The sequence below is a fragment of the Coregonus clupeaformis genome, chromosome 15, assembly GCF_020615455.1.
Source record: "Coregonus clupeaformis isolate EN_2021a chromosome 15, ASM2061545v1, whole genome shotgun sequence".
NCBI lineage: Eukaryota > Metazoa > Chordata > Actinopteri > Salmoniformes > Salmonidae > Coregonus > Coregonus clupeaformis.
Genome location: NC_059206.1, coordinates 17,936,423 through 17,951,698, shown reverse-complemented (window position 1 = coordinate 17,951,698; position 15,276 = coordinate 17,936,423). Strand labels below are relative to the sequence as shown.

The window sequence follows — 15,276 nt, the reverse complement described above, 5'->3', positions numbered from 1 at the left end:
AACTCAAAAGATACGTTTGTTGTACTCCATTGTTTATAAACAATGTTTTGTTAACAAATGCTGTACAGCCTCAAAACATGGTTAAAACTATCATTTTGATTTAGTCAGTCCTTGCATCCGTAGCTCTATTTATGAATTTGAGAGTGGTTACATTTCTCCAGCCCCATCCCTCAGCTGTTTATCAACACCAGTAGCGGTGTTATTGTTTGAACTGCAGATTTCCCCTTTAACCTGACCCTAACCTTTAGCCTAACCTTTACAATACTATCTCTAATATACAGAAAGCCTCTGATATGACCTGATTTGCTATTGTTCTGAAGCAGTTCAGCAGACTGTTTACTACATGTGTTTATGACTGTTTTACTAGCATGTTATTAATGTTGGTATGATTGTGTTCCCAGACCTGCAGACGGGCTATGTGAAGGAGGTTCATGACTTTGTGCTGGAGCAGTTCAGTAGCAGCCAATCGGAGCTGCAGAGGATCCTACATGACGTAGAGTACCTCCACAGTGAGCTGAGTCCTCTGAAGCTACGCTGCCAAGCTAACGCTGCCTGTGTCGACCTCATGGTCTGGGCTGTCACTGAGGAGCAGGGTAAGAGAGTGTGTGTGTGTGTGTGTGTGTGTGTGTGTGTGTGTGTGTGTTCGATCCGTGCGCATGTATTGAACAATTTGGAATGAATTGGACACGTTAAAAAATAATAATAATCAGGTCATTAATTTAGAATGAACACAAACCAACTGTTGTTCATGTGTTTTGTTTTGATCAGGAGCTGAGAACCTGTGTACCAAGCTGTCAGAGAAACTGCAGTCAAAGACGTCCAGTAAAGTCATCATCGCTCACATGCCCCTGCTCATCTGCTGTCTCCAGGTAGGGCCTGTGATGCCGACAGTGGTTTCCTCCAAGTCTGTTCCTATTTTTATCTGTCTTCACAATATTGTGTTGATAAGAGTGCCATAATACGAGTATCATCATACCTAATACAAAATGTCCTGTGTGTGTGTGTAGGGTCTGGGTCGTTTGTGTGAGCGGTTCCCGGTGGTGGCCCACTCTGTCACCATGTCTCTCAGAGACTTCCTGGTGGTCCCCTCTCCTGTCCTGGTCAAGCTGTACAAGTACCACAGCCAGTACACCACAGGGACTGGAGAGGTCAAGATCCACGTGACCAATGAGCACTCCCAGTCTACGTTCAGTGCTCATGCTAATAAGAAGAGCCAGCCCTCGATGTATGAACAGCTCCGAGACATCTCCATAGACAACATCTGCAGGTAAGGAAAGGAAAGACGACATGCTGTATGAAACGACTTTTGATTTGAAAGAAGAGAAATATGAGCAATGTTCGCTCCTTTCATTGGTCGCGGTAACCAAGTATGCGCTCTGTTTTTTTCTCTTCTCTCCACTCTTACTCTATCTCTTTCTTTCTCTCTCCTCTCTCCCTCCTCTCTCTCTGCCCCCCCCCCCCCTTCTCTCAGGTGTCTGAAGGCAGGTCTGACAATGGACAGTGTTATAGTGGAGGCTTTCCTAGCCAGCCTGTCCAACCGTCTATACATCTCTCAGGAGAATGACAAGTAAGTCTATCTGACCCATCCCAACATTACCTCTTACTTTACTTATTAACAGGCTGTACTACCTCTGAGAAATAACTGTCAATGTTAGCTAGTGAACCTCAGGTGATCTTGCTACCTAGAAAGACAATCCTGCAGTGTTTGACAGGAGCTCTAACCAATCCCCATCTCCGTGGCAATGACTCGCAGCCCCTCTGACCAACCGTATGTCTCTCTCTCCCCCCAGAGAGGCCCACCTGATCCCAGACCACACCATCAGAGCGCTGGGTCACATCGCGGTGGCACTGAGGGACACGCCCCGCGTCATGGAGCCCATCCTGCAGATCCTACAGCAGAAGTTCTGCCAGCCGCCTTCACAGCTAGACGTACTCATTATAGATCAGCTGGGATGCATGGTCATCACTGGGAATGTGAGGCACACACACACTTGATCCTGTCTTTTCCCCTCTCTCCCCTTAGCAAAACATCCCTCAGTAAACTCCCCCGCCCCCCTCTCTATCTCTCTCTCTTTCTCCTCTCAGTAAACTCACCCCCTCCCCTCTCTCTCTCTCTCCTCTCAGTAAACTCACCTCCTCCCCTCTCTCTCTCTTGTCTCTCAGTAAACTCATCATTTTCTCTCTCCTCACAGCAATATATCTACCAGGAGGTGTGGAACCTGTTCCAGCAGATCAGTGTGAAGGCCTCCTCCATGGTCTACTCCAACAAGGACTACAAGGACCACGGATACAGGTATCCTTAGCCCCTACACCTTTACCCCCTAGCCTATCCCCAGTGGCGAACCATGACTAAGCCTTCAGAGGGACCAAAAATCTTCCAATACGTTGTATCAAACTAAAAAAATCAAGAAAATAACAGAAAGCATAGCATCACTTAATGCGCCCGACATTATATCTTCTGTAGTTGGACCATCCTAGTTCTAGTGAAGGAGGAGCAATGCTTTTTGATGACATTATGAATGAATCAAACAGGCCTGGCTGCGCTTCGGGCTGCTGCACAAACAGAGACAGAACCGGTACGGACACGACATGTGACACACAGCATAAAATAATGCGACCAGCAATACAAAAACACATTGACCAGGTTTACATGCGCACAGTATTCCGGATAGTAGTTCATATCCCGCTTAAGGTCTTATTCGGGATAAGCTGTTTACATGTACCTTTGATATCCCGCTCACTAGTATCCCTGTAACCATGAATAAACAGAATATTCCTAATTGAAGTTCATAAAGGTTAAATGGAATAGTAACTGAAATCTGGACACTGACTATAAGCCTATAACCTCTCACATGTAGCCTAATATAATATTAACTCCTGCAGAATTATGCATTTCTTGCAGTAAAATGATATAACAAATGTTCATTTAGTCTCGGGAACAGGAGTTGAGAAATATGCTTTCTTTCTTTCAGCATCTGTTGAGAAAATGCAAATGCGCGTGTAACGTGTTGTCTTTGACACTGATATGCAAGCAGACAGTATTTCAACCACATAAAATATGCACCCAAGACGAACTGAAGTCTTATCAGAAACGTGTTTCATCCATTTCTCAGCTTTTCCTTAAAACCGGTCAAACTGATGACATTTGGACATTTTGCACAGGAACAATCTTTCCACTGTTGTGGAGTTATTGCGTTTTCTCCCCGGTTCCTAAACGAAACAGACAACTTTACCGGTGTCAACTAGATTACTATTGCATTCATTCTATCGATGTAAGACATTCTGGTGAGCACTGCTTTATTTAGTCTTCTGGGGCAACAAGTTATGACAGAAGAGAAGCTGCATGTATCTATCTAACTATAGTTGACAAACAAATGGCCTACCAAATGTCGGAAATTATAAGCAAAAACGTATTTAAATTAGGCGTGAAAGTTGCATAAGCCAGTAGGCCAGCGTTTCCCAGACTCGGCCCTCGGGACCCCAAGGGGTGCATGTTTTGGTTTTTGCCCTAGCATTACAGCTGTGTAGTACTCCAGCAAAAACCAAAAACGTGCACCCCTTGGGGTCCCCAGGACTGAGTCTGGGAAACGCTGCAGTAGGTTATATGGTCCAGTAGCCTGCGGAGTATCAGCAAAACAAATTATTCTAGATTTATTATGGTGGATCGAACTGCGCAGGTAGCCTACTTTTTGAAGTGATTTGTTTGACAATCGGATGAAAACATCAGCACACAACACCCGTGATGTGCGGAACTGAGCCTGCGCAGACCGCGAAAAACAACAGTAAATGAAATAAGATGTTTACATGCCACAGTATCCCGTCTAAGATAAACATATCCCAGGCATCTATCCGGGTTTCTCATAACGTGGATACAAGCTTTTTCAAGTTATTGTAAATGGGATATGATGTTTATATGCGTCAACTCAAAAAAAGAATACTTGCGTATCCCGAATAATAACGGGATATTGGTGTGCATGTAAACGTGGTCACTGTTTACACAACCTATGGTACCTAACACCACTATCACACGATCACCAATAGCGACGACAACAGTGACACATCAAAGGTGACAGGCTCGTTGTGCTGAAAGGACAGCGACCGTAATACCTGTGCTCTCCATGGCCTGAAGGAGAGCCAGTTTTGGTCGAACACATAGACACGGCTGATAGACAGGCGACAGCAGTCACACACAGCATCACATCATGTTAAAGAATAAGCAGCCCATTCACTCCAGTAGGCCCCACGCAATCAGAGCAATACAAATGGCAGAGGCCTTCTGTACAGCTTCTGAAGGCCTAGCCAATGACTGGCTGAGATAGATTTCTCTACCCAGATAACCAAAGAAAAATCCTGATAGGGTATTTTCTTCTCTTCAGTATTTACCCACTCGCTTTCCGACTAAAACTGAAGAGATGAAATCAGAAGATCATTACAATTATTGTAAAGATGAAATGGCAATTGAAATGTAATTTAAAAAATCTATACATTCTGTTTAAATCCTCAGGCCTTCCCTGTTCCCCACGGTCCCCCACTGCCTACCCCTACTCACTGCCCATAGCCAGCTCCATGACCCACTATACTAAAAACGAGTGTGTTCATCTCACGTGTGTTTCAGACACTGTTCCCTGGCGGTGATCAATGCGTTAGCTAACATAGCAGCTAACCTGGCCGCAGAGCAGATGGTAGATGAGCTGCTGGTCAACCTACTGGAGCTGTTTGTCCAGCTTGGACTGGAGGGAAAGAGGGCCAGCGAGAGGGCCTCGGACAAGGGCCCTGCACTGAAGGTACACTCCATTTCCACAGTAACCATGATTTACGCTAGACTATAGGGTTCCTCGACAACAGGCTTGTGTTAGACGTTGTTTTGCGTTGACATAGTTTAGCTATCATTTTTTTTCTTTTCAGGCGTCAAGCAGTGCTGGAAACCTTGGAGTACTGATTCCTGTTATTGCTGTGGTATGTGGGTTGCCTCTATACATTTTTATTTTCAACGGTTTGTGCAGTATTGCCTCTGTGCTTCGAGTGTCTATACAGTACTACATATATCATCTATACACTTAGTGTTGATCTAGATCTCCTCTCTCTGTGTAGCTGACAAAGCGTCTGCCGCCCATCAAGGAAGCAAAGCCTCGTCTGCAGAAGTTGTTCAGAGACTTCTGGCTCTACTCTGTGGTGATGGGCTTCGCTGTTGAGGGATCAGGTGGGTGTTTAAGATTATATTAACATATACTACAATATACCACCAGCATTGGTATACAATATAGAATTGACTAAACTTGGTTTAAATGGTGGGCTAATAATACCCATTTGATGGAAAGATGAAAGTGAGTTTATCAGGCTAACAGTCATTCTGCTGTGTAGAAGTGCATAGGTTTATGAAGGGTTTTGTGTGTTGTGTAGGCCTGTGGCCAGAGGAGTGGTATGAGGGAGTGTGTGAGATCGCCACCAAGTCCCCCCTCCTCACCTTCCCCAGTGGAGAACCCCTACGCTCTGAACTACAGTACAACTCTGCCCTGAAGAACGACACTGTCACAGCAGTACGAAACGCAACCACACACTCAACACACACACATACATACAGATCGTGTACAGACATACACACACGTCCTACTACAAACACATACACACACACTTGGCTGATGTTCCCCGGTTGTCTGTGTGTGTGTGTGTGTGTGTGTGTGTGTGTGTGTGTGTTATCAGGCGGAGCTGAATGACCTGAGGAGCACCATTATAAACCTGCTAGATCCTCCTCCTGAGGTGGCTGCTCTCATCAACAAACTAGACTTCGCCATGTCTACCTACCTACTGTCTGTTTACAGGCTGGAGTACATGAGGTAAGGAAAGAAGGGAAAGAAAGCCACTTAGGACTATCGAGATGCACCCTGCTGTTTCTGTCTGTCTAGAGTGTAGCAGTTGGAGGGTAGTTATAGATAGTTATAGGAATCTCCCAGTCATCCATCTCTCCCCTCTTCTCTCGTCAGGATGCTGCGTGCTCTAGACTCTGACCGGTTCCAGGTGATGTTCCGCTACTTTGAGGACAGAGCCATCCAGAAGGACAAGTCTGGTAAGCTACATTACACATGTATTAGACTGCTATTACACATGTATTACACATGTATTATACATTTATTACGCGTATTACACATGTATTTGGCGTTTATTCCACATGTTTTAGACAGTGATATAATGAATGTCTAATGAATGTATCTTCTCTGTCTCCAGGTATGATGCAGTGTGTGATAGCTGTTGGGGACAAAGTGTTTGAGGTCTTCCTACAGATGATGGCTGAGAAGGTAAGCTCGTCGGACAACATTTAACACAACACTAGCTATGGAGTCATACAATGAATATTTGAGGACCATCATAAGATTCAATCAAAACGGAGAAACTAAAAAACGTCTGAAAGTCAAGAACAACTGACCCTCTGTAGAGCTTGTCCTCTCCAATGATTGATTGATTGATTAACTAAGTGTTGTTCTCTCTGTGTTTCTCTCCCCAGCCGAAGACTAAAGCCCATGAGGAGGAGTTGGAGCGCCACGCTCAGTTCCTATTGGTCAACTTCAACCACATCCACAAGAGGATCCGTAGGGTGGCCGACAAATACCTGTCCGGTCTGGCCGAAACGTTCCCCCACCTGCTGTGGAGTGGCCGTGTACTGAAGACCATGCTGGACATCCTGCAGACCCTCTCCCTCTCCCTCGGCGCAGTACGGACACACACTCTCTTTTAACCACCTGTTATTGTTATTCTCTGTGATCCTCAATGTATTGAGTTGTGCTCCTACTTTGTGTAAAGGACATCCATAAGGACCAGCCGTACTACGACATCCCAGACACTCCCTACAGGATCACTGTACCAGACACATACGAGGCCAGAGAGGTAGGAATGGGTGTTTGATGTGTGTGTGAGTGTGTGTGTTTTCTGAGTGTTGCGCTGACGTTTCTCTGTGGTTGTAGAGCATAGTGAAGGACTTTGCTGCTCGCTGTGGGGAGATCCTGAAAGAAGCCATGAAGTGGGCCCCCTCTGTCACCAAGTCACACCTACAGGTGAGCTACACACACACACACACACACACATTTTGTAAAGGAAAAGCAGATAGAAACGCATTGCAGATGTTCTGTCAAATCATTGTTCAAAAGAGCTTCTTGATGGCTTTTTGAGGAAGTCAGGGTTTTAGATGAATCTTCTCTTATTCCCTGTTTTTGATGTTTTCACCATAATCTCCAGGAGTACCTGAACAAGCATCAGAACTGGGTGTCAGGTCTGTCCCAGCACACTGGCCTGGCCATGGCTACAGAGAGCATCCTGCACTTCGCTGGCTACAACAGACAGAGCACTACGCTAGGGGTGAGAACACACACACACACACACCTAAAATGTATTTCCATTCAAAAGCCTACTTTCCCTAACACTAACACTAACCCTTACCTTAACCCCTAACCCTAACCCCAATTCTAACCTTAACCCTAATTGCAACCCTAAGCCTAAAATAGCCTTTGTCCTAGTGGGGACCTGGAAAATGTCCCAACGAGGGAGAATTTTCTGTGTTTTACTACCCTAATGGGGACTTTTGGTGATTTCCGGTACCCACAAGGATAGTATTTTCCCTAACCCTAACTTTTTTTTTTTATAATATGTTTATTATTTTCCAATAAAAATAAAGTAAAAGAGACAGCAATACAAACAATGACATTCATTGTACTGTTGGATGGGATGGCCAGTTTAGAGGACAAAACAAAAGTTAACTCACACATACACAAAATAAAACAAAATCCTATTAGGTGGTACGTGTATAAGAAGACAGCATATAGTCATTACAAGCAGTGTAGTTCAGCCAAAAATAAATATTGAGTGGAGTACAGCACAGAGTAGCAGCAGATCGTCAGCCCAGTTATGAAGCGGGACTAGACCATTTATCCAGTATCGGCTGCCATATTTTGTAAAACAATGGACTTCTATTGGAGGTGTTGTATCGAATCTTTTCCATATGGATTACATTCCCTAAATCCCGTAACCACATTTCAAAGGTAGGTACAGTCTCCAATTTCCAAAATTGCAATATGAGCCTTTTGGCTAATAGAGTACAAAGAGAGACAGCTTTCCCCTCCTGGTTATTCCCATCAACTGTACCAAACAGAGCGATCAATGGGTCTGGGGCTAGAACTCTATCAAAGGCCTTAGATAAGTAATCAAAAATGAGAGCCCAGTAAGCCTGTAATTTAGGGCATGTCCAGAATAAGTGGGACAACGTCCCCTCCTCCTGCTTGCACCTCTCACACAGTGGTGAGGTGTCCGGGAATATTTTATGCAGTTTTACTTTTGAGTAGTGTAACCTGTGTATCACCTTAAACTGTACAAGGTTGTGTCTGGCATTCACTGAACTGTGGTTTATATTCCTGAGAGCTTCTATCCAGTCCTCATTTGAGATTTCTGAACCAAGTTCTTGTTCCCAAGCCCTTTTAATGGTGTCTGTGGATACCTCTATGTGGGCCTGTAGCACATCATACAGTCTGGAGACCGACCCTTTTGAATGGGGTTTGACAAGGATCAAGCTATCTAATGTAGGACTATTTGGCTTCATGCCATACTGTGGGATGTGTGTCCTTAAGAAATTCCTGATTTGGAGGTATCTGAAAAAATGTGTTGTTGGCATGTTGAACTTTGCCTGTAGTTGTTGAAATGAAGCTAACTGACCATCTATGTATAGATTATCAATTGTTGTGAGCCCCTTCTCCCTCCACTGTGAAAACACCACATCATCCATTGCAGGGTGGAAAGCATGATTCCGGCTAATCGGGCTGTCTATGTACACAGTGGGTATGTTAAGAAAATCCCTAATCTGTTTCCAGATCCTAAGAGTATGACAAATGACTGGATTGGAGTCATAAGTGGCTTTTTTCACATATGATGGGCTATTAACAAGTGCAGGGAGTGAGGAACGTTGACAGGAGGCCTGCTCAATCAAAAGCCATGAAGGCATATCCTTCCGTCTCATCTCAGGTAAACTTTCCCTCCAGAAAGACACAATGTTCAGATTAGCAGCCCAATAATACAGTTTGAAGTGAGGAAGGCCAAAGCCCCCTCTGTCTTGTACTTGCATAAATGCTTCTTTGCAATTCTGGCTGCCTTGTTATCCCATAAAAATGGAGTTACTATTGAATCCAGTTTCTTAAAATAGCTTTGTGGTATGAAATTGGGTAGACATTGGAAGAGGTAAAGAAACCTGGGTAGGACAACCATTTTAATAGCGTTTATACGACCAACCAAGGAAATAGGCAGAGTTTTCCAGAAATCTATATTTTGTTTAAGCTGATATATTTTCATGTCCCAATTCACTTTCAATAGCTGGTCAAGGTCTCTTGTCACTACAATGCCAAGGCTTGTGAACTTGTCCCTCACTGTTCTAAGCGGGGGTAGATTGCAGAAATTGCATATCCACAGGCCGTGATATTGGCATCATCTCACTTTTTTGCCAGTTTATCTTGTAGCCAGAGAAGGAGCCGAATGTGTTTATCAAGTTAAGTAATGGTGGAATAGACGTTTTAGGCTTGGACAAAAACAAAAGAACATCGTCTGCATATAGGGAAATTTTTGTGCTGTGTGTCTTTTATTTTAACAGAAGCTATATCGGCACATGCCCGAATGCGCGTAGCAAGGGGTTCCATGGCTATAGCGAAGAGAGCAGGCGAAATAGGGCACCCCTGTCGGCACCCCTTGAACAGGCGGAATGACTGCGACATTTCCTGATTGGTCACCACGGACGCCATTGGGTGTGCATAAATAATTCTTATCCAATTAATAAATTCCTTTCCAAATCCGAAATGCTCCAGAACCGACATCATATACTTCCACTCAATCTGATCAAACGCCTTCTCTGCATCAAGAGCTATTACCACTGCCTCAACTTTATGATCATGATACATTACGTTGAAAAGGCGTCTCAAATTGTAGTATATATGTCGGCCCGGGATAAAACCTGTCTGGTCAGGGTGTATGATGTCGGAAATATATTTTTTCAATCGGTTTGCCAATATCTTTGTCAACACCTTGTTTTCTATGGGGAGTAACGACACGGGGCGATACGACGACATCTCCATGGAATCTCTATATTTTTTCAAGATCAGGGCTATTGTAGCCTCATACAGTGTTTGCGGGAGTTTGGTATTTTCTTTGGATTGTTGAAACATTCGCAGCATAAGTGGAGATAGACTAGCGCAGTACTTCTTATAGAATTCTATTACATATCCATCGGGCCCAGGGGCCTTGCTGTTTGGAAATTGTGCTATCGCTGTGTTAATTTCATCTAAGGTTATCCCTGCATCGAGTGCGGCAGCTGCCCCCTGTCTAGTTTAGGAAGTTCACAATCAGCGAGAAAGCGTTCCATAGTTTGTGGATCAGTAGCATCGCATTTTGATTGGTATAGCTCTGAGTAAAACTGTGCAAAGCATTTATTAATGTCCTGCGGATCTGTTACTATTTTACCCTTCTTGTCTTTTATTTTGTGAATAGCTCTAGATGCTTGTACATGCCTTAGCTGTCTTGCTAATAATTTATGTGGTTTGTCCCCCAGTTCAAAATAACTTTGTTGCGTTCTAGCAAGTAAAGAGCCCACCCGTTTCGAAAGGATGGTATTGTATTCATACTTTAACTTTGTGATCTTCTCAAGGACTGTATACGAGGAATTTGTCCTAAAAACGTTCTCCTGTTCCCCTAACTCTCTTTCAATTTCTCTCAGCCTAGAATTGGCACGTTTCTTCCTCTCTGATGTATAAGAAATAATGTAACCTCTAATCACAGCCTTTAGAGATTCCCAAAGGGTGGAGTCGTCAACATCCCCCGTGTCGTTAGTACTGAGGAAAAAGGCAATCTGCTCCTTCAAATACTGACAAAAAGCCTCATCTTTCAGCAGGTATGCGTCTAAGCGCCACGGTCGCCGACCTGTCGACATATTGTCGAGTTTCAGCACCATGGACAGAGGAGAGTGGTCCGTAATTAGAATGGGGTGATAGGTAACCGACTCAGCTGCTGAGATTAGTTTGGAGTCCAACAAAAAATAGTCAATTCTGGAATATGATTTATGAACTGATGAAAAGAAAGAATAATCCCTGTCTGTTGGGTGCGTCAGTCTCCAAATATCGACAATGTTAAGGTTTGTCATCAATGTATTTAGACAGACACTGGCATTTGATTGTTGAAGTGACCTTGATAGCTGTTTATCTAAAAGAGGGTCTAACGTACAGTTAAAGTCACCTCCAACAATAACACTTGTATCCGAGATATTTGGTATGGCCTTAAATACCCTTTGAAAAAATAATGGATCATCGAAGTTGGGTCCATATAAATTGACCAAGGTTATTGGTTTTGAATTCAGTGTACCAGCCACAATAATATACCGACCATTAGGATCTGAAATCGAGGTTGAGTAAACAAAAGGAATGTTTTTCCTTATCAGGATTGCTACCCCTCTCGCTTTTGCATCAAAGTTAGACTGGTATATCTGACCGATCCAGCCGACTCGTAGCTTGGCCTGCGCGGGGCGTTTAATATGAGTTTCTTGAAGAAGCACTATGTCAGCACCCAGTGATTTAAGATGAGAAAAACCTTAGCTCGTTTCACGACATGCCCTAATCCATTACAGTTCCAGCTGACTATCTTTATTCCACCTGGTCTACTCTGTGCTCGGTCACTATGTGGCATTTCTTATTTTAAAGCAAATTGCTGCTGTCATACAAAACCCAGAAGAAAAACGTCCCGCCGTGCGGGAGCTTGTCATGCCACCTGTACTAATAAACGTGAACATAAAACACAGACCCCATCCCCCCTCCCGTCCCTTTACTGAGTGACTTCCCCAAACGAAGCACTCCTTGGCTAACACACAAACGTTAGGGTGTCTAGACATAAAGCTTGAACTAACTCGTCGTCTATAGATGCTCCGCATATAAACTAATATTAAATAACACTTAACTTAACTCTCATGTTAGGGGGTGAGTGGCGCTAAAACATGACATGCCAAACAATGCTATATTAGCCACAACATCTCACCTATCATATAAGTCCCAATTTCTGATCTTCTGATCGAAAAGACATAGGCCGGAAATTCAATTCACACACATTCCTGGCCTGTATTTGGCCATTTAGCCTGCTGGCGCAGCCGTTCTGTATCCTCAGCCGGGGAGCTTGCTTGTCAAGAACAGATCTGCCTCTTTTGCGTTGTCAAACGTACGTGTTGATCCCTCGACTGTCACCTTAAACCGGGCTGGGAAGAGGAATCCATATCGGATGTTGGCCGCCCTGCATTTGTTGCGTACCTCATCATACTCTTTCCGTTGGTTCCTCACCTCCAAGGTAAGATCTGGGTAGAAAGACACCCTGGCTCCGTTGTAGTTAAGGGGGAACTTTTGACTAGCCAGCTTGAGGATGAGATCCCTGGTGTGGGGATAGTGCAGCCTTACAATGAATGGCCTTGGTGGCCCGCCCTTGGCCGGCTTCGTTGCCTGTGCTCTGTGTGCGCGGTCGATCAGGATGGCAACCCTAACTTTAACCCCTAAACCTAACCCTAACTCCTAAACCTAACCGCTAACCCCAACCTTAATTTTAACCCTAATTCTAACCCTAAACCTAACCCCTAAGCCTAAAATAGCCTTTTTACAAGTGAGGACAGGCAAAATATCCTCACTTCTCAGAATTGTAGGACTTCTGGTACTCACAAGTATAGTAAAACGTGTACACACACTAACCAAGTCCCTTCCTCCCCTCCAGATCACCCAGCTGACGGAGAGGCCAGCCTGTGTGAAGAAAGACTACTCCAACTTCATGGCCTCACTCAACCTGAGGAACCGCTATGCCGGAGAGGTACAGAGAGACACTACTACAGTTCTAGACAGTACTCCACTTATTTCTTCTGAATAAACAGAACAATGTTGTGAGCATTTGTGTGTCTGTGTGAGCATTTGTGTGTCTGTGTGTGTCTGTGTGTGTCTGTGTGTGTGTGTGTGTGTGTCTGTGTGTGTGTGTGTGTGTGTTTGTTTCTCCCTCCAGGTGGCAGGAATGATCCATTTCAGTGAGGCGGTGCATAGCCAGTCAGACCTGTCCAGGCTGATGGTCAGACAGATGACAGAGGCTCTGGACATCCAGAACCCTGAGGCATTCACTGAGAACATGTTCAAATTGGCTGCTCTGCTTATCAGCACTAAAGGTGTGTGTGCTGACAAGTTAACTTTGATTTAGAAGGGAATAAAGGCACCATATAGCCCAGGGGTGGGCAATCATTTTGGCTCGAGGGCGACATCGGTCTTTCAAAATTCACCGGACGGGCTTAGATGTCCCACTCATGTGTACAGAACAGCGCCGGAAGAAGATGGCTGCCGTTTTACAGCCCTCTAACCAATTGTACTATTATGTGTGTTTTTCCGCGTTATTTGTAATTTATTTTGTACATAATGTTTCTGCCATCGTCTCTTATAACCAAAGAGAGCTTCTGGATATCAGGACAGCGATTACTCACCTCGCGTTGGACGAACACTTTTTCTTCAACGAGGCGTTCGCGAAGGATATTCTACAGACTCCCGACAAGGCCCAGATCCCCGTCATTCGCGTGAGGAAGAGACGGAGATATCGTGGACGCAGATCCGGGTGCCTTGTAAGGATCCGACGGCGAACGAGTAAACTGCCTCTCCCATCAATCCTATTAGCCAACGTTCAAGCTTTGGAGAATAAAATGGACGATTTAAGATTACGGTTATCCTACCAACGGGACATTAAAAACTGTAATATCTTATGTTTCACGGAGTCGTGGCTGAACGACGACAATGATAACATTCAGCTAGCAGGCTATACGCTACATCGGCAGGACAGAACGGCAGACTCGGGTAAGACGAGGGGTGGCGGTCTCTGTATATTTGTAAACAACAGCTGGTGCACAAAATCAAATACTAAGGAAGTCTCAAGGTTTTGCTCGCCTGAGGTAGAGTATCTTATGATAAGCTGTAGACCACACTATTTACCAAGAGAGTTTTCATCTATATTTTTCATAGCTGTCTATTTACCACCACAAACCAATGCTGGCATTAAGATTGCACTGAATGAGTTGTACAAGGCCATTAATCAACAGGAAAACGCTCATCCAGATGCAGCGCTCCTAGTAGCAGGGGACTTTAATGCAGGGAAACTTAAATCCGTTCTACCTAATTTCTACCAGCATGTTAAATGTGCAACCAGAGGGAAAAAAACTCTAGACCACCTTTACTCCACACACAGAGACGCATACAAAGCTCTCCCTCGCCCTCCATTTGGCAAATCTGACCATAACTCTATCCTCCTGATTCCTGCTTATAAGCAAAAACTGAAGCAGGAAGCACCAGTGATTCGGCTAATAAAAAAGTGGTCAGATGACGCAGATGCTAAGCTACAGGACTGTTTTGCTAGCACAGACTGGAACATGTTCCGGGATTCTTCAGACAGCATTGAGGAGTACACCACATCAGTCACTGGCTTCATCAATAAGTGCATCGATGATGTCGTCCCCACAGTGACCGTACGTACATACCCCAACCAGAAGCCATGGATTACAGGAAACATCCGCACTGAGCTAAAGGGTAGAGCTGCCGCTTTCAAGGAACGGGACTCTAACCCGGACGCTTATAAGAAATCCCGCTATGACCTCCGACGAACCATCAAACAGGCAAAGAGTCAATACAGGTCTAAGATTGAATCATACTACACTGGCTCTGACGCTCGTCGGATGTGGCAGGGCTTGAAAACTATTACAGACTACAAAGGGAAGCACAGCCGCGAGCTGCCCAGTGACACAAGCCTACCAGACGAGCTAAACCACTTCTATGCTCGCTCGAGGCAAGCAACACTGAAGCATGCATGATAGCACCAGCTGTTCCGGACGACTATGTGATCACGCTCTCCGTAGCCGATGTGAGTAAGACTTTTAAGCAGGTCAACATTCACAAGGCCGCAGGGCCAGACGGATTACCAGGACGTGTACTCCGAGCATGTGCTGACCAACTGGCAAGTGTCTTCACTGACATTTTCAACATGTCCCTGACTGAGTCTGTAATACCAACATGTTTCAAGCAGACCACCATAGTCCCCGTGCCCAAGAACTCTAAGATAACCTGCCTAAATGACTACCGACCCGTGGCACTGACGTCTGTAGCCATGAAGTGCTTTGAAAGACTGGTCATGGCTCACATCAACAGCATAATCCCAGAAACCCTAGACCCACTCCAATTTGCATACCGCCCCAACAGATCCACAGATGATGCA

The 15,276-nt window shown here is 44.7% G+C and overlaps 1 protein-coding gene across 2 annotated transcripts in view; it reads left to right on the top strand.

The window, feature by feature from the left end:
• The window catches only part of LOC121582229 (phosphatidylinositol 4-kinase alpha-like), a 56,509-nt gene that overhangs the window by 17,277 nt on the left and 23,956 nt on the right, over positions 1-15,276 (top strand). For both annotated transcript variants that reach the window (XM_045225021.1, XM_045225020.1), the window contains exons 10-28: positions 402-593; positions 769-869; positions 1,008-1,267; positions 1,472-1,567; positions 1,791-1,974; positions 2,193-2,293; positions 4,616-4,784; positions 4,906-4,956; positions 5,092-5,200; positions 5,401-5,537; positions 5,701-5,834; positions 5,982-6,064; positions 6,223-6,293; positions 6,500-6,706; positions 6,796-6,879; positions 6,957-7,046; positions 7,228-7,347; positions 12,760-12,852; positions 13,039-13,195. In XM_045225021.1, the coding sequence (XP_045080956.1) occupies positions 402-593; positions 769-869; positions 1,008-1,267; positions 1,472-1,567; positions 1,791-1,974; positions 2,193-2,293; positions 4,616-4,784; positions 4,906-4,956; positions 5,092-5,200; positions 5,401-5,537; positions 5,701-5,834; positions 5,982-6,064; positions 6,223-6,293; positions 6,500-6,706; positions 6,796-6,879; positions 6,957-7,046; positions 7,228-7,347; positions 12,760-12,852; positions 13,039-13,195 (2,439 nt within the window). The remainder of the gene's footprint in view (positions 1-401; positions 594-768; positions 870-1,007; positions 1,268-1,471; positions 1,568-1,790; positions 1,975-2,192; positions 2,294-4,615; positions 4,785-4,905; positions 4,957-5,091; positions 5,201-5,400; positions 5,538-5,700; positions 5,835-5,981; positions 6,065-6,222; positions 6,294-6,499; positions 6,707-6,795; positions 6,880-6,956; positions 7,047-7,227; positions 7,348-12,759; positions 12,853-13,038; positions 13,196-15,276) is intronic.